The sequence below is a fragment of the Chiroxiphia lanceolata genome, chromosome 12, assembly GCF_009829145.1.
Source record: "Chiroxiphia lanceolata isolate bChiLan1 chromosome 12, bChiLan1.pri, whole genome shotgun sequence".
NCBI classification, from domain to species: Eukaryota; Metazoa; Chordata; class Aves; order Passeriformes; family Pipridae; genus Chiroxiphia; species Chiroxiphia lanceolata.
In genome coordinates, this window is record NC_045648.1 from 17,774,968 (window position 1) to 17,794,107 (window position 19,140).

Genomic DNA, 19,140 nt, shown 5'->3' on the forward strand with positions numbered 1-19,140 from the left:
ATGAGGGACACCCACAGGGACACCTCTTTTCTTTTGGGAGTTGGGCATGCAACAGCCCCTGGGCATCCCCAAGGCTGGAGAGGGACACCAGCCCCTCTTGTGCCCTGGTGAACCAGCTATTTCAGTGCTGCTGCTGAGGGCAGCCAGTCCAGGGGGGCCCTGGGGACCCCCAGCACTTGTCTGGGGCTGTGCTATGTGGTGGCCTTCCCACAGAGCCAGCCTGCTGCTTAGGCCTGAGGTGCAATTCGCTCTGGGAAACATGAAATTGCGCTGCCATTAGGTGCTGCCATTAAACTGATTTGTGCTCAGTCTGTTTATCCTTTTCAATGGGAAGCCTTAGAGAAGGTAGAGGGAAATGGAAGCCCCGGCCTTGCATTTCCGATTGCATTCCGATGCACTGTGTTTCCCTGTGGTTACTTTTGTTCTCAGGGTGCAGGCTCCACGTTATTATTCACAGCACTGAGAGAGGAGGAAGGCGCGGAAAGAATTGGTTTCAGCTCGAGCAAAACACTGCAAACCCACCCCTCTGTTGAGGGCAGTGGGGAGCCACTCCATCCCCATGGCATCCCTGTTTTTTTCCATGCCCACAGGCTCAGCGGGTGCTGGAAGGCAGAAAGGGCTGAGGCACGGATGAGTCTGCCAGCGCGCCGACACCCCTTCTCCTGGGGATTAAACTGACTGTGCTTTGCACAGCCCCATACCTGCCAAGGATTTGTATCAGCAGGGCTGGCAGCACCTGGAGCCCAAATCCTGCTCAGGCCATATCCCTCAGCACCTCCCTTTCTGCAGGGGTTTGTGCTGGGAAGGGCTGGCAGTCCCTCGCCCGCTCTTCCCGGTTCCGTGGGTTCAGCTGGCTGCAGGACAGGCGGGTTCAGCTGCACCTCAGCACAGTCTGTTGTTTTTATCTAATCCATTTTATTGTTGAATGAAACAATAACAGCAAATACAGGCCCTGAAGACAAGCCATAAATAATGCAAAAATCAAACAATTGAGAAAGGGGGAAAGAGAAAAAGAAATTATACGTGTAAAACCAGCCCAGAGAAAATCAGGCTGGGAAGAGGAATCTTCTCTCCGTGTTTGCCATCGCTCATGCTTTCTTTGCCTCCCTTTTTTCTCCACTTCTCTCTCTCTGGAAATTCCTGCGGCACTAAATTTGTGATTATGTGAACAAAACTTAATAATAACTGGGAGGGAGAGAGAGAGAAAGAGAGAGACCTGGCTTGTGGGAAGGAGTGGATGGAGAGAACTGGGGCTTCCGTCTCGGCAGTGCCTTGAGACACAGCCACGCTCCTGTGTGAGCCTGGCACGCCCCTCTGCCCTGTGTCCCCATGGGATATGGAGCGAGGACAGCTCTGCTGATGCCACGGGTGCTTGCAGGGCTGGGTGCCCTGGCAGCATGGCACACACATTGCCTTAGTGCCCAGTGCTGCTTGTCCCACCAGTGGGAGATCCCAGAGCCGTCTCCGCTGGTCTGGGCTGCACTCAGCCTCCCTCAAAGGCTTCCAAGGCCGCTTATTTTAGGCAGCAGTATAAAAATATCAGGGCGGGTCCTAAAGGGAGGTAAATCAACAGGTTTCCCTGAGGTCAGCAAAGCTGACGCTGTGTGTCCTTTGAAGTTGCCTTGCCACTGTCCCAAAGGTTTCCAGGGGAAGACGCAGTGCTCTGGAGCAGCCCTTGTACTTGGTATCCTGCACTGGTTGTAGGGGCGTTCAGGGGATGTGGCCTGGAAAGCTAAGTTGTGCTGTAAGTACAGTCTGAGCTTCAGTTAAACGTAAGGAATGTGACTGGCCCCTGGGCTTGCTTTTCCCTTGCCTTTGGGACTTTGATCTGGGGTTTCCACCCTTGAGCAGTGGCAGGGATGCAGTAGGGACAGAGGGGCTTGGACTGGTGGCAGAGGGGTCACATCCCAAAGCCTCAGCACTGTCCCCTGATGGCTTGTGGGACCAGGGTGTTGGGCTGGTTTGGCATTTGCTATCCTACTTAGGCAGCCCTGGGTAAAAGAGGGCAGGAGGCAGTGGGGGGTTCCCACATCTCTGCTTCTGGTCCTGGCTTTCTGCTGCTGGAGTTGATGGTGCCCCAGCCCTGCCCTGGGCACTGAGCAGAGCTCTGGGGAGCTGCAGAGCCATGGGACACCTTTGGGCAGAGGCTGATGGCTGGAGGGGAAGGGCTGGAAGCAGTGGGAGGGTGCAGTTTGCCCTTCCTGGTGCCCCCGGGTGTGGTTTGTGGGTGGGCAGGAGCAGTGTCTCAGCCTGGCAGAGCCGGGACACTGGCACTGGCCACAGCCCAGGGACCATCCGCGGGGGCTGGAGGAGCGGGAAGCCCCTGTCACCAGACCAGCCATCAGGGCAAGCCCATACAGCGCTGCCATCTGCTCCTGACCCAGAGAAGGGGCGCTCTGGCAGTGCAGTGACTTTGTAGCAGCCGCTTTTGTGCCATGTCAGGTGGTGTCCTGGCCTGACACTGGCACAGGGTCCAGCACAGGCTCCGTGCAGCTGGGCTCCGGCTGATTCAGCAGCACCGTGGCAGCACGGGGGCACGCAGAGCTCCCGGGCAGGACAGCCTGCCTGGGCTGTGCCAGCCCCAAACCCACTGCTGCTGCCCAGGTAGGGCCCTCTGCAGGGCCCTGACTGGTGCTGGGACTGCTTGGGGTGCTTCAAGGAAGCACAGGAGGCATTTGGGTCATGGGCACATCAGGACAAAGCACAGGAGATGCCTTTGCAATGTCATTGTGACCTGGCGGCTCCCCCAGCAGACACTCATTGGACTTCCTTTCACCTCTTCAATGCAAGTGTTTCCATAGCCCTAAGAAGAGCCTGGGGTTTTTCCATCCCCTTTTCTCACCTTTCTCACAGACAGGGAAGAAGAACCATCTAGAGACCCTCATGCTACGCTGGAGCCTCCTTTACCCAATGCTCACTGATCAGAGTGCCTGCTGAGCTGGGTTCCTTCAGTGAGCACCTAAAACATCCTGGGGACCCAGCCCACATCCACAGAGATGGGAATCCCAAGGAAATTTACCAAAATAAAGAAAGAAAAAGAAGAAGCCCCATTCAACTAGCTGGTGCATGTCCTCCCCAGCACCCACCAGTCTCCAGCTCTCTCCTGCTGATCCAGCCCTAAAATCTCTGGTGCTGGAGTCCCAAGGCCAATCCATGGGAGCTATTCCCCTGGCAAACACTCACCTGCTCTCTGGCTCACAAGCAGGAAAAATGAGCTTCCTCAAGGCTCACCTGACCTGGGAAGCACTGAACCATCCCCTGGCCGTGGCTGTGGCAGCAGTGGCCAGTCCATGTCCCAGCCACCTCTGCCCATGAGTAGGGGAGCATGGCTGGCCATGAGCCCCAGCTCCACACTGTGCTGCACCCTCATCCTCCCCGTTTATCTCGTGCTGGCTCAGGGCTTTACACCACCGGCATCCACAACTGCCTTCACAATTACTTATTGATCCCTTGTCAGGATGATTTCTTTGCTGATGGGGCGCTGAAGCATGTGCAGCAAGAGAGGAGAGATGTTCAAAACGAAGGAGCAAAGGTGTGAGGAGGGTGAGCAGCTCTTGCACAGATGTGATCACAGCAAGAAACAGCAAAAACTGTCCTGAGCTTCAGCATCCTGCAGAGACAACGGGGATCTCCTTTCCATTGCTTCAATAACTCGCCTGCTGAGCCTGAAAGCCACTCTCCAGGTTGCCTCTGGGCCTCTGCCAGTTGCCCCCCTGCTATACATATCAGTCCCTCCATGGGATCAGGCAGATCCAGAGCCCAGAGCTAAACCAGTGGACAGCTGGGCCAAAGATTCCCTTTTACAGCATCCCAGCCCCTCAGCCCATGTTAGAGCCCTTCTCCTCACCTGGGCATCCCCTTCTTTTTTTCCTGCTCTTCTTTCCCTTTGGCTTGGTGTCTCCCTGACTTACTGTGGTGCTGGGGACACCATGCTTTGGATGGCAGAGCCTGTTTCCATGAGGAAATGCCTTTGCAGGGCAGTCCCATGGGCCAGCCATGTCTGGGATGTGGTGCCAGCCGGGCAGTGTCAGTGCCGGAAGGGGATTTGCATCTTCAATATTTCTTCATGCTCCTTTCCAGCCTCAAAGCAACTGCCAGAACAGATCAGGTTGCAGCACACCTATTCCAGGCTCCCGCCTCAGAGCAGCTGAAAGCAGATACTTCAAGAGGCTGAGCAAGAGCTCCCAGCTAGAGAGCTATGCCTTCCTGTGGGCGAGGGGAGCAGTGAGCCTGGGCAGCTGGTGGGGCTGGGGGTGGTTTCCTCTCTGGCTTACCAGCCATGGTTCTCTGCCTTGCACGACTTGCTCGTGTGTCCCCACCACCCTGAGAGGTCCTTCTCGTCTTCTGCCTGTTTCTGCCCCATTCTTTCACCCTCCTGTGCTGCTTCTGGAGCATTTGGGGACAGGCCAGGACACAGGACAACCCTCTGCGCTGTGGCAGTGTTTTCATGCCCCCACCAGCCAGCCCTGTGCCCACCAGCCAGCCCTGGCAGCGTTCAGGGCTCACTTTATGCTCTCCCTCTTTGGTTTCTTCTCACCCAGATGGAGCAGAGTAATCCCAGGATCTGCCTGGTGGTCCCACCCATTGCTGCCCATGCCTGGGCATTCGGGAAAAGGGCAGCTACTGCCAATGCCTGCACTCTGGGGACTGGGTGGGAAAAGAGGAGGAGGTGGAGCAGATGGGATGAGGAGAAGGGAGAGACAAATAAAAAGGGCCCATAAATGTGCGCTGGACACAGGGGAATGATGGAGAGAGGAGGAAATGGGCACGAACGTGTTTGGCAAATTAAAGCTGCTCCCTTTGTTTTGCCGCTTTGCAGATAGCTACAGGAACACTTAGTGCAGAGCCCGGGGTCTGGATAAGAAACTCTTTTAGCAGCAGGAAAGGTTGTTAAATATTTATTTGTAAACCTGGAGTCTTTATCTCTAAAATGTAGTCGAGTTCAATAAAATTTGATTTAGCTGGAGCAGCGTAGAGGAGATGAGAGCATGGACTCTGAGAGTTGTGTGTCATTGGCTTTATATGAAGCCATCAGGGCAGAGATGGGGGTGAGCCCATGGCTGGACCCACAGCTACACCGTAGCCCAGTGAGGATGCCCAGCACTGCTGGGGTCTGGCTCACTCCTGTGTGGAGCTGGGAGCACCAGGTCAGCTCCTGCGGGGACGGGCAGGGTGGGGACACTGAGCCCCCAGAACACTGCAGGCTTCCCCCCTCCCTGCTGGGATCTGGCTCGCTTTGTCCTAAATTGCCTGTTGTCGCTCGATGCTCTCAGAAGCATCTGGTTCAAGGGTGAATGTCTCCTGCAAGGTAATTTATGGCTGCCAGGTGGGTTTAGAGCTGACTCAGGCATTTTTGCCGCTCACTTGCTGTCAGTGCAGCAGATCGCTCAGTGCCGGGGAGCACCGACCCTGCTCCGAGGGCGGTGAGCAGGGGACAGCCCAGGGACAGCGGTGACAGTGGTGGGCATGGCCAGGCAGCTGCCCAGCCCTTGGGGCATCCTCAGGAGCACACCCAGGGGCAAAGCCTGGGCTCCCTTTTGGGTCATCACCCAGTTTTGGTTTTCCCAGGGCCGTTCCTCCCACACCAGGGCAGCCTGTGCCTCTCTCAAGGGAGCGAACCCCACCCATGTCAGTGCTCCAGCCCAGCCCCGGGCTGCATTTCCAGGCACGGGCCCAGAATAGTATCTTTCCTCCCAGTGCTGAGCCCAGCCAGAGACACTCAGCAGGTCCTGCTGTATTTAGCACCAAGGCAGTGCACTCCAGTGCGTCCATCTGTGCCTCTTGGCTGAGTCCAGCACCTTCCTGGGGGAAGGGACTGTACTTTGGAGCCCTCAGCCCTGGGCAGCAGGTGGTGAAGACAAGGGTCAGTGGCTGCCATGGCTCTGAGCATGAGTTCTGTGCTGGGTTTGCTCGTTGCCCAAAGGCAGTGAGTCTGGCAGCTGCTGCTTTTTTTATCGATTCTTTTTTTGTGTGTGAGGAAGGAGAGCCGTGCTCGTGCCAGAGGGCTGCAGCTCTCCCAGGCTGGGCTGTGCATCACGGTCACGGCCTGCTCCTGCCTGGCAGCTCGTGCTGGGGCCACGGTTGGCACCCTGGAGGGGTGCTTGGACATGTTTCAGGGTCCTCCTCAGAGTAACTGGGAGGGGTTTGTGGAAAGCCCTTCTTGCAGGTGGCAACTGGGAGGGGCCACTGCCGCCTCTCCCCCAGTGACACCAAGCCCTGTCCCCACAGTCACCCATTCAAGGCAGCTGCAGCCCCCACCTACAGCCCCAGTGCAGGGGGCTGTAAAGGCACACATGGGCTGTTGACCCACAGCTCACATAAAAATCACACTTTCAGTCATTTTTAGAAGGGCATCTCTTAATATCCACCTCACCTTGAGGCACAACTATTCCTCTCCAAATCAGGCAGAGGTAAATGGGAACCAGAAGTGATTTAAAGCTCATCTTAGCTCAGAATTTTCCAGCTTATTTATTGTCTTTCTCCCAGAGCTCTTCTGTGACTCTGGCTATTAAGATTACGGATGTTTTCATCGGGGATTGTATTTATCACAGATTTAAATTTAGCTGAGAACTAATAACATGTGAGGTGTGTCTAGACTTTAATTCTGCGCAGTCGGGCTGTGCTCCTCGGTAACACCTCACAGATTCTGCTTCATTCATCCGCCGCCTTTTTGCTTATATTGTACTCATCAACCCCGCACAGCCTTGGCTCTGCTGAGGCCGGAGCAGGGATGACAGCAATGAACCAAAGGTGCCGGAGGTGCAATCCCCTTCCTGCTGGTGGAGAGACAGGATTGGGCCCAGGGGAGCTTGGGATGCAGGATCTGTGGCAGAATTCAGCTCTCCCCCTTCCCCATGCCCAGCGGGGACCAGCACATAGTGGCACGTGCAGGCAGAGCAGAGGTTTTGGCCCAGCACACAGCCAAATAAGGCCAGTGCCTGGCACACTAATGAGCTGAGTGGTTTCAGCCCTGCTATAATTAAGCCCCTTAGACTGTATTTTGTTTTGCACGCCGTGTTTTGCTGTCTTTGATGGCTCTCTCACCACGGCTGCGAGGAACAGGAATTGGTTTCTGAGGAACACGGGCTGACGGAGGCTGCGGGAGCCAGGGCACGTTTGCAAGCGGGTGGAAGAGCAGTGCCCCGAGAAGCTCCCAGCCACAGGGAGAGGAGGCCCAGGGACCCCCTGGCAGCTCAGCCCCAGCTGGGGCTGCAGCACGAGGCTAGGGAGCAATCCATGTGCCAAACAGGGTGCCATCCTGGCTCCATGGCACCTGCACATCCCCACAGCGGGCCCTGGCCCCAACCCCACCCCGGTGGCATTTCGACAGTAGCAGCAGCCCCACTTGTCTCTGTACAGCTGCCCAACACCAGGGAGGTGATGACATGGGAGATGATGGATTGTAAGTACACAGCAAATGACTCTTTGCAGCCTGGCCCAGACCCAAGCAATCCCACTGAAAATGTTTCCACCGGACTGGGACGTGCTGGCCTGGGGCCAGCAGGAGGGACATCAGCACCACTGCCAGGGGAGCTGGTGGGATCATCTCCCACCCCTGCACCTCTTCACTTTGCAGGTGATGTGCTCAGTGTGGTCCCAAGTGAGCAGCCCCACTGCAGAGGGAGCGGGGAAAAGGGATGGAGTAGGAGAGCGAACTGGGAGGAAACCACAGAGGGTTTCTGTGGGGACTCCAGGTCCTCACAGCCCATTGTGCCAAGGCTAGTGGTTTCCCAGATGGTGCTGGCGGACATTTTTATGGCCAGTCCATCATCTTCCATCCTTGCATCGTGCAAAGAAATTTTGAATAATTTTGGGGGAACAAAAGTTATCCTTGGGTCATATATCTGTATGAAATGCTGAATATGAGCAGATGCAATAACAGGAATGCACAGAACGTGTACCAACCCCATAAATAGTGCTGAGCAGGGAAAGTAATGTACAGGATATACAGTGATGGATACAAATGGAGCCAGTGGAAGTAATGGATTGGGTGTGTTCAGCGATAGCCATAAATAGCATTAGTGGGAGCAGTGCAGAGAGTAACATAACAATAGATATAAACATGGGCTGGAGTAGTCTTAGATCTAATATAGAATATTAATGTGATTTGATTCCTCACAATAGCTTGAATAAGGAAATAAATGCAACAGAGGCAGCGTGACAGGGAGTGTCTGGTTCTGCCTGCCAGTGGGCTGGGAGGGCTCTGGGCTGGGGCACAACCCAGACCATGAACTCCCTGGGGAGGTCTCCCAGCCCTCCCCAGGGATGGCAGCAGGAGGCTGGGTCTTTCCCAGCTGAGACCACGCACTCTCCCCGTGCCCTGCAGCCCCCCTGGACCTGAGTTCAGGCTCCAGTGCACTCTGTAGACAGTGTCTGACCAGTTGCTGTGTCTTGGGGGGGATGGTGTGGGTCTGCCCTTGCAGCCTGGCACGGTAGGAGGCAAGGGACTGGCCCTGAGGGCACACATGGAGAGCGGGTGCTCTGCCCATGGGGGAGCACAAAGGAAGGGGGCGAGTGCCCACGGAGGTGTCGCCATGGCTGACCCCAAGTGGGGTTCCCCCAGATGTTCCATCCCGTGCTCAGCTACTCTGTGTTTGCAAAGCAGCCTTTATATTCAGGCTCCATCTACAGGGAACGGAATAATTTCAAGAGCTTAAAATAGGATGTAGATAGATGTGTTTCATATTAAATTATTTTTTTTAAGAAGCCAAGGAAGCTGTCTGACACAGATTCCTCAAGGCTTTCCACTCAGAAGTCTGTGCACGTTCAATCAGCAAGTGGAAAGTCGGGGGGTGGGGAGATGGTCTTGTAGCCAAAGGGCTGGATTTCAGCTGGAAAATTAGAACCTCTGCTCTGCATTGGCCATGCCTTTCCCCTTACTGTCATCTCCGCCAGGACAGTAAAACCTTTCGCTGTGGCCGTGCCCATCTTTTGCTCATGTCCACCTCGCTGTTTCTCTCCCCCCTGTTACCTGCAGGTGAGAGATAGGATGGTAGCTGGGGAGGCGAGTATGCGCAGCCCAATCCTGGCCTGCTGGCAGCCGATTCTCCTCCTGATGCTGGGATCCATCCTGTCCGGCTCCGCCACGGGCTGCCCGCCGCGCTGCGAGTGCTCTGCCCAGGAGCGCGCTGTCCTGTGCCACCGGAAGCGGTTCATGGTTGTGCCAGAAGGGATCCCGACCGAGACCAGGCTGCTGGACTTGGGCAAGAACCGCATCAAGACACTCAACCAGGATGAATTTGCCAACTACCCTCACCTGGAGGAGCTAGAGCTAAACGAGAACATTATCAGTGCCATTGAACCTGGGGCTTTCAACAACCTCTTCAACCTCAGGACGCTGGGGCTCAGGAGTAACAGACTCAAGCTGATCCCCTTGGGGGTGTTTACTGGACTCAGCAACCTTACCAAGCTAGACATTAGTGAGAACAAAATTGTGATCCTCCTAGACTACATGTTCCAGGACTTGTACAACCTGAAGTCTTTGGAGGTGGGGGACAACGACCTTGTCTACATCTCCCACCGGGCCTTCAGTGGCCTCAACAGCCTGGAGCAGCTGACCCTGGAGAAATGCAACCTAACCTCCATCCCCACGGAGGCACTGTCTCACCTTCATGGCTTGATTGTGCTGCGGCTGCGCCATCTGAACATCAACACCATCCGGGATTACTCATTCAAGAGGCTGTACCGGCTCAAGGTCCTCGAGATCTCACACTGGCCCTACCTGGATACTATGACATCCAACTGCCTCTACGGGTTGAACCTGACCTCCTTGTCCATCACCCACTGCAACCTGACGTCCATCCCGTATGTGTCAGTGAGGCACTTGGTTTACCTCCGATTCCTGAACCTGTCCTACAATCCCATCGTCACCATCGAGGGCTCAATGCTCCACGACCTGCTCAGGCTCCAGGAGATCCAGCTGGTGGGAGGGCAGCTCACCACAGTCGAGCCCTTCGCCTTCCGTGGCCTCAATTACCTGCGCATCCTGAATGTGTCAGGGAACCTGCTGACCACCCTGGAGGAGTCAGCTTTCCATTCAGTGGGCAACCTGGAGACGCTCATCCTCGACAACAACCCCTTAGCCTGCGACTGTCGGCTGCTCTGGGTTTTCCGGCGGCGATGGAGGTTGAACTTCAACAAGCAGCAGCCCACCTGCTCCACCCCTGAGTTTGTCCAGGGCAAGGAGTTCAAAGACTTCCCTGATGTCCTCCTGCCCAACTACTTCACCTGCCGCCGAGCACGGATACGGGACCGCAAACCTCAGCAGATCTTCGTGGACGAAGGCCACACGGTTCACTTTGTCTGCCGGGCAGATGGGGACCCGCCGCCCACCATCATGTGGCTCTCCCCCCGGAAGCACCTCATCTCTACCAAAACCAACGGGCGGCTCACTGTCTTCCCTGACGGCACGCTGGAGGTGCGCTACGCCCAGATCCAGGACAATGGCACCTACCTATGCATCGCCAGCAACGCGGGTGGCAACGACACCATGCTGGCCCACCTGCACGTGCGCAGCTACTCCCCAGACTGGCCCCACCAGCCCAACAAGACCTTTGCATTCATCTCCAACCAGCCCAACGAGAGCGATGCCAACAGCACGCGCGCCACCGTGCCTTTCCCCTTTGACATCAAGACTCTCATCATCGCCACCACCATGGGCTTCATCTCCTTCCTGGGTGTCGTGCTCTTCTGTCTGGTGCTCCTCTTCCTGTGGAGCCGGGGGAAAGGCAACACCAAGCACAATATTGAAATCGAGTACGTGCCACGGAAGTCTGACGCGGGCATCAGCTCTGCCGACGCGCCGCGCAAGTTCAATATGAAAATGATTTAGCCAGGCAACAATTTGCAAATAATAATGGTGTTGTTTTGTTGGGTTTTTTTAAAGAAAAAAAATGAACAAATAAAAAATAATTAACAAACAGTGCTACAAACATACCGACCTCTCTCCTTCCACCATGCCCTCCGCCCCTTGTCCAAACCCACTGCACCCACACTGTCACCACTTCTTTCTCCTCCTCTTCTTCTTTATACCAGGAAAACATTCATCCGATGTCTTCAGGACTCCTGTGTTTGTAAGGACTTTGTCTGATGGACTCTAGTGTCAGATATAACTCTGAGAGGGGAAAAACAACAGGGTGGGGGGGAAAAAGAAAGTAAAAAGAAATAAAATCAATAAAAAGTTACGAACTTTCTTCTGTAACTTTGATTTCAATAATTATGGATTTTTATGAAAACTTGAAATAATAAAAAACCCTATTTCCTATAGATAGTTGGAATGCAAAATCTTGACTTCTTGATCTGTCCAGTTCTGTACCTGGCAAGCGCTCACTTTCTCACCATAGAGGCACTTCCCAGACGCCTTGCCAAGAGCAGCCCCAAGCCAGGGTGAGTCTCCCACCAACACCAAATGCACCTCCTGCAATGTCCTAGGCCCTGCATGGCAACAAGAGGAGTTTTGACTTTTCTTCTCAAGGACCAGTTGTGGTTTTATAGCCAGTTCCCCTGCCCGTCCCCAGAACCCAGAGAGCAGGGCTGTGACACTGATGTCCATAAGCAGCAATGGAGCAGGGCTGTGTTTTCCAGGCCTTTGTGTTGGGAGAGGGATGCAGAGCCCATCACAGGGCAGGTGGCAGCTGGCTGTGCCTGTGGCCTCCAGGCTGAGAGCCAGCTTTGCCAGGGCAGGGCTGGGGGATCTGCTCCTTACATGGGGAGAGGTTTTTCTGCTGGCCTTTACCTGCAGTACCGGGGTGTCTCCTCTCCAACAGGGGACAAGCTGGCTCCTGTGCTCTGGGCAGCTGTCCCCGTGGGCAGGGAGGCAGCACTTCCATTGGCAGCACCCCCGTAGGTGTCTCCAGCACCTGGTACCCCACGGCCAGAGGAGCTCCAGTGCTGCTCCCCACCTGCCTGCAATGACTCTCACGGTGGCTTTGGGACCTGATCGCCGGCAGCCAGACTCTCAAGCACCCTCAGGCACATGGAAGGGAATTCAGCTTCCAGGCTCACAGGAGACTTTGTCTGAAAAAAAATAAAATTGCATAGGTCAATAAACGGACACACAGGCTGAGCCAGACAACAGGCACAGGCTGTAACACACTGTCTGCCCTGGTCTGGCTCCAGTGTGCCCATCACTGTGGGGTCTGGTCATCAGCAGCAACCCACCTTTGCTCAGCTCTGGGACTTGGATCAGGAGGTCTGGAAGGTCTGTGCTGTCTCACAGAACCATAAAATGGGTTGGGTTGGAAGGGACCTCAAAGATCATCTCATCTCCTCAAGGAAGAGGGAGAAATGGGGGTTAAATTGGCCACTGGGGTTCCACAGCTGGGGTTCCACAAATGGTGGTGATACGGCCACTAGAAGCTTTTATAAGCCTTACTGAATGAGCAGGTGCTTCCCATCCTTCCCAGCTGCTACTGGGAGGGTGGCACCACACTGACCAGCAGCCTCCTGGCTCACCCAGCCCTGGTGGCATCTCTGAGGCAGATGAGCCAAGATTTGCATGCCTGATTTGTAAAGCACCTAAGGAGTCTTCAGGGATCAAAGTCACTACAAGATGGTAATATGTAAGGAACAGGAACCTGGAGCCCCAACAGAGAAAAGAATGAATTTGCTTTTTTTCCAGCAGTGTGCCAATCTAGAAGAACCAACCTGAAGCATCTGTGCAGGTGGGGAGGAGGGAAATTTTTGCTGGTTTCAGCTTTCTGTTCATCTTCAAACAAAAGATCTTGTGTTTCTTTCTCCACAGCAGGTTTCACAAGCATTGATTTGTTCTTTTCTCATCTCTAACCCAGCTTTCCTTTATAACTTTGAAACAAAAACATTTTTTAAAAGCCTTTTGCTTTTGCTTTCCTTTTTAAGATAGCCAAAGCAAAATGCTCTTTATGAGCTTCCCCTCCCACCAGTGTTTAACCAACATTTTCAGCGAGCTAAACATGAAACCACAGACAAATAAGGTACAAACAAAAAGGATGAAGTTGAAGGCAAGGCACGCTCCAGGGACTGCAGATCCCACTGCAGAGCCTGGGAGCAGTGCTCCCCCAGGAGAGGCAGGGATGCACGGAGGTCTCAGCCCTCAGAGGACAATGCCAAGCTGAGCACAGCTGAGCAAGCACATTGGGAAGAGAAATCTCAGTCTGAGCCTGGTTACCAGGACTGACAACCAGTGGTTCAGGAGACAGGAAAGAGGTGAAGGGGGGGTCTCCATGACCCTGGACACTGTCCAAAAGAGCTGCTTACTTAGGTGGCTCCAGTTATCCCTTTTAATGCTGTAATGAAAACAGTTAATCCAACACACATAGATTTAAAGGAATACTAATAGCCAAGTCCAATGAGGTATTTGCAGTACAATACAGGGCCCCAGCAATCAAAGAGGGAAATCAAGTCTTTCACTGTCAAAAAAAGCTTGAGAAAAACAAAAGGGGAGGGGGAAATGATTTCTTTTCCATGGAACGTCTCAGGATTTTTCCCAGCCCAGCCCTGCCACACAGCCCCACACATTCCCCAGCCCCACCACCTCTGCTGCCCAAAATCCTCCTGGATGAGGCCACACTGCTGCCCTACACCCAAGCTGCAGCTCAAATCCCACATTAGCAAGTGTGCCCCACGCTCTGTGGCACTGCTGCCTGCCACACACTTTGTTACCCACACTGATTTTTTAAATCTTTGATGCTTTGTGAACTGGATAATTTTTTTTTCCGGTCACCGTGTGATTGAAGCAGATGGATGGAGCAGAAGAAAAGCGTCTCGGAGTGGCCAGTAACTCAGCTCAGCCATTTTCATGGCTGGTAAAGATGAGAAAAAAAACAAGTCCAAAGAATAAACCCTCTTTCTCTCCTTTGCTGAGATTTACAGTCTGTTTCTACTGCAGTTTAATCAGAGGTGAGAGAGCAGAGGCTGGGTTCCAGCACTGTTCTTCAGGGAACCGTGGCCCCTGTGTCAGAACCAGACAGCACTTTCCACTTGTTTCTTTTGAATAAGGACAAATACAAAGCACTTTATAAAAGAGCTTAAAAGAGGTAGCAAAAAAACGCAGGAAGAGATGTGTTTAGGGCATGGAGGGCAAACATGCCTTACCTCCTCTGCTTCCCAGACTGGGAGCCCCATGGGGATCTCCATGAGCGGCAGGGCTGCAGCAGGGAGGAGAGTTAGGCATTCATCAGCACTTCCAGCCTGAGAACATCACCTGCCCCAGGCCCTTCCCTCCCCACCAGCTCCCCAGGTCCTTCCCCTGCCATGGCCCATGGCTGGCAGGTGTCAGCTCTCCCCTCTGCCTCCCAGGCAGGAACAGTGTTATGAGCACCCTGTGAGACAGACATTTACACCCACCAACTCCCTGACCCTCCTCATCAACCCCTGTACCCTCTCAGCTCCTCTCCATGGATCACCAGAGGCACATAAGAGCAGCACAAAAGACCTGCAGCCCCCCAGCTCCCTGCCTGCAGCCCCTGGGTTTTCTGCCTGCAGCTCCCCAGCTCTCTGCCTGGGCTTGCTGCCTTCCCCTGCTTCTATCAGGCCTTATCACACTTAATTTTCCTCCTTCTCTCACTAACTGCCCTCTCTCTCTTATCTCTCCTTCAAAGCCAATATTTTACTCCCTCCCTTTTTTCCTCCTTATCACTCTCTCTTTTTTTTTTTTTTGTTATTTTCTGCCTTCTGTGCTTCTCCCTTGCTCTCCTGCCATTTCTCTCTATCAAGAGCTCTTCTCTCTCTACCACGGCTGTGCTTCCCACAGTCCCTTCCACACACAGGTTTCTCCCCCAGTCTCTGCCTCTCTCTGCTCCCCTGGTAGGGGTCTCATCATGCTCCCACCATGGTGAGCAGCACAGTGGCATGGAGGGGCAAAGACCTTTGGGCTTTGATTCCTTTTCTCCTTTCTCCCTTCCCCCCCTCCTCTTTTTCCTATCTCCCCCTTCCTCACTCCCCACATGCTCTCCAGCCCTGCCTAGCTGGTTTTCCACGAGACAGGGCAGGGACTTGGCAGTGCAATGCCTTCTACCAGGTTTTTGCAGGACGTGGTAGTGGAGAAGGGATTTCAGATGCAGGGGTTCAATGTCCTGGAGGACAGGGCTGGGACAGCAGCCCTGCTCCCCCTCTCCCTTGCCCTGGCTCCCCCAGGAAAATAGGCCTATTGCTTTCCTCTCTTTTTCCTGGATCTGTATCTGCACAGTTATGATAGGTTTACTGTGATTCTATCAGTTTGTGATCAAAACCCATAAATTTTACTAGGCCGCCTTCTTGTTTTCCATAATCCGCAGTATTTGAGGCAATTCAAATTTTAACTGGGAAGCATGGGCTGTGCAGTCAGGTCCCAGTGTAATGTGGAATGGTTCATTTCCCAATCCACCCCCATTACTGGTGGTACTAAAGAAATATTTTCCCGTGAAAGAGGTTTTCCCTCAATTCTCTTGAAAACAACATCCTTACCTGAGCAAAGGATCAGAGGAACAATACAAACCTTGACTGAAACACAGTGTCCCCCACCACTGTGCTTTGTTCCCGTCCTGAGGTTTCTAAGCAGAGTTTCCCTGTGGATTTAGGTAGGTGCTGAGGGTCTCAGGGTGACCAGCCTGGGGTGAACAGGGTGGCAGGTGTGGGTCCCTGTCAGCTGCCTCATCTCAGCTCCCATCACCAGGCAGTGGGTAGCTCCAGCCTCTCCAGAGGTTTCATCATGTGCCTGTAACGATCCAGATAATAAGACATTTCATTCAAATGAGCAAATTTATTCCAGTGGCACTTTAATAACAAAATCAATAAAAGTACACTTCCCAGCAGGGCTTTATCATATGCTAAAACTACAGCATATTGCCTGGATATACTAAATTTTCTCCCTGAAATAAAGTGCAAAGTTTAGAAGACAGATGACACCATTTGCAGCACTAGTAGGATAATATCCTAATAAATCCATGGCCACCTGGGCACTTCAGAGTTGTCACACACTGCACTTTGTGGCCACTGAGAACTTCCCCATGACAGTGAGAACTAGAATGAGAGCTCTGCTCCTGGGGCTCACGGTGCAGATGTAGGGAGTGTGGGCTCTGGAGCACAGCCCTGTGTCATCAGAGCAACGAGGCATCCATGCACACAGACCAGCCAGGGTGGAATGCCTACATGGGAACATTGTGAACCTGGTTATCAGTGCAGGCAACCTTATCTGTTGTGGCTCTCTCTGAAAGAAGCAGCTCTGATCAGGTGGAACACTGAGCAACACAGCTTGGGCACCAGACACTCCACGTGGTGGGGACCAGGCTGGCCTCTCTCAGCAAAGCTCCTTGGTGCCACCACTAAGCTAGAAAAGAGAGAGGACAGTGAGGAAAGGCTGCTGGTCCTACAAGCCCGAGGGGCAGCAGCACCCTGGGAAAGGCACCTGCCTAAGGAAGTGTCCATGTAAAGGGACAGTTGCTGCTCTACCCAGTGCTGTGCACTCCTCCATGCAGATCCCACCCCCTGAGCCCTGCACTGGGCTCTGTAGTGCTTTCCCATGGGCCATCCCTCTCACTCCCTCCCCACCTCCATCCCCCTCAATTACCGCTTGCTACTTCATCGCTGTTTCCCATATCATCACACTCCAGCACCTTGCCTGACATGAGATTATGGCTCTTCCCTCCTCCATCATCCTCCCAGACCGTCATCCATCAGCTCTCCAGACCCTGCCCTGTTCCCAGCCATTCCCTTCTGCCAGTCAGCCATTTCCCACTATCCCTCCTCTCCTCCTCATCCCTTCAGCTTGTGCTTCCAAGCCTATCAGTGTTCCCCAGCCTTGAGTGCTGCGAAACTAATTAGCTCACTACAAAGATTGAGGAATAATTAGGGACTCCACTGAAGGCACAAAACTAGGGCATCTTGCCTTAAATAAATGCAAGCGAGTGTCTCTGCGCTCTGCTGACGGCCTGCGATTGCTTCAGGCAGACGATTACACGACTCACTGTCCCTCAGCTCCCACTCCAGGCATGTTCGCCAGAGGTGCCTCTGCCTTCATCTCACCCTTTAGACAGGTGCTTTCTGGGTTTTTTGGCTTATGTCCCTGCACCTAAAGCCGGCTCCTCCTCAGAGCTCCACAGCTTGCCAGGCACCAAAGCAAGCAGGCAGCATTCCTGGAGACGCTGGTGCTGCAGGTTTGGGTGCTGCCTGCTCAGCGGATCATCATCTCCATCTCTCTCGGGGGAAAGCTAGAACCAAGCGTTGAAAATAGCAAGAAAAACATTTGCAAAACTTCTTTTCCAGTTGCCTCTGCTGGGTAGAAGAGAGGCCAAAACAGCCTTTCCCCTGGGCAGTTCCACTGTGTTGGGCAGGAGTCTGCCCTGCCCCATACTGGAGTCCCTAAAGACAGGGTGATAGAGGAGGAGGATTTGGGGGCTGCACAGGTCCTACTTCCTCAAGCACAGACCATGCTGGGCACTCCCCATCTGAGCATGTGGAAGCCCCTGGTGACACACAGGGGTCCCCTGTAATCCTGTACCTCCCACTGCGGAAATCCCCCTCCCTCCTGCCTCCACCAGGTAATGAGCAGGAGACAGAGTTGGAGGCAGCCCAGAATGAGGCATCTCTGACCTTCACCACTCACTCATCTCCCCGTGCTGTGAACAATTCCTCCTCCAGCCACTGTCTGTGCCTGAAGGGGTCCACACAGTTTTGGCACTTACTAACGATATTTAATAGCAACCTGATACTCAGCCCCTGTGTCTCACCCAGAGATCTGAGGCAGCCTGATAATGTCCTCAGCCATTTGTGGAGGAGCAGTGCCTGCTGCCTCCCAGGGAAAATGTGATGGGGCGCGGGCAGACAAGCCCTACTTTAGGCCCTGCAGAAGAATTGCTCCAGCTCCTATTCCCTCTGAGCCTGGTCTCCATGCTGAGCATCCCCTCCTGCCCTCAGCCCACCCCTGTGGTGAGGAATACTGGTGGCCACAGTGGGAAAGGACAGGTTCTCACCTTAGGGACCAACCACCAAAGGACCTCATGGACCCCATGGTACTTCACATAGAGCCTCAACCCCTTCCATCAGAGGCCTTACGGCCTTTAGGATTTAGTTTTTTCTCAGGGGTTTTATTGCCTCAGATCCCCAGCCACAAAAGTGGCAGGGAAGGAGCAGTGGGAAGGGGGTCCTAATGTGACAGCCTACATCAAACTGACCCCCATCTAGCCACAACTCCTCCTCAGACACCCACAGGAGGTTCCCTTCCCATACCTAAAGACACAGGCTTGTGGAAGATGAAAATCTTCAGCTTTTTGTATGAGGATTTGGGATACAGGGAAGGTCCATACCCTGAGAAGGGCCACACTGAGCCAGCCCCAGGGCCGTGAGCCTCAGGAGCATGTCCCCAGGCAGGGGTCTAAGGCAGAGGGAAAGCCCAGGTGAGTACAAGGAACCCCAGCAACCCTCCTTCTGTGCAATCCCTCCCAGTCTCGGGCAACCCGAGGTTATAGAGCTGCTGAGCCACGCAGTATCTGCACCATTTATTTTTTTTTTAGTCCTTAACAAATCTTTCTTCCTCAAAGTCATCTGATTTCCTTTTGTAATGTACTCATGCCCCTGGCCCACAGCTGGAATTGTAGCAGTGGGTGCCACACCCGGATCCTGCTCTCTGCTGCCAAAGAGGTGCATTTGCTCAGTGCACCCTGCACTGCGCATATGAAATTACACTGCGAGTGCAGCTCCCTTTTTTCCAGCTCTGAAGGGTTAAGGATTTACAGAGACCAGGTGAAGCTAGGCAGAACAGACAGGGCTGGATCTGCTGGATCTGCACCCGAAAATGGACTGGAGCAGCTGCTCCCTTCTCCTAGGTGGCCACTTAAAGGGACAATGCCAAGGTCAATTAGACCCCAAGCCTGGGCCTGCCTTTTCTTTCTCTTTTCTGTCTCCTGGGGCTCACAGGTGTTGACAATTCAAACAGAATGAGAATTCAGGACAAAACACAAGAGTGAGAGCTTCAAACACCTTCATGTAACAACCCCTCCCAGGTAGGCTGGCAAGGCAGCTTAACATTGCCTGCTCTGCAGCAGCTCACCAGCCCATTGTGACCTGCTCCTCAAACCATGGGGGAAGAGATCCACAGCATTTTATATTCCCGTGTTTCTCTCTCTCTCTCTCTGTGAGATAGTCAAAATCACCTCAGACAAACCATCTTGCTCAGTGACAAGAGGGTTC

The 19,140-nt window shown here is 53.7% G+C and overlaps 1 protein-coding gene across 4 annotated transcripts in view; it reads left to right on the forward strand.

Annotated features, from left to right (window-relative positions):
* The window catches only part of LINGO1 (leucine rich repeat and Ig domain containing 1), a 154,881-nt gene extending 143,616 nt beyond the window's left edge, over nt 1-11,265 (forward strand). For all 4 annotated transcript variants that reach the window (XM_032700316.1, XM_032700317.1, XM_032700315.1 and 1 more), the window contains one exon: nt 8,978-11,265. In XM_032700316.1, coding sequence (XP_032556207.1) covers nt 8,990-10,831 — 1,842 coding nt within the window. In that variant the 5' untranslated portion in view covers nt 8,978-8,989 and the 3' untranslated portion in view covers nt 10,832-11,265. The remainder of the gene's footprint in view (nt 1-8,977) is intronic.
* The last annotated feature ends 7,875 nt before the right edge of the window (nt 11,266-19,140 follow it).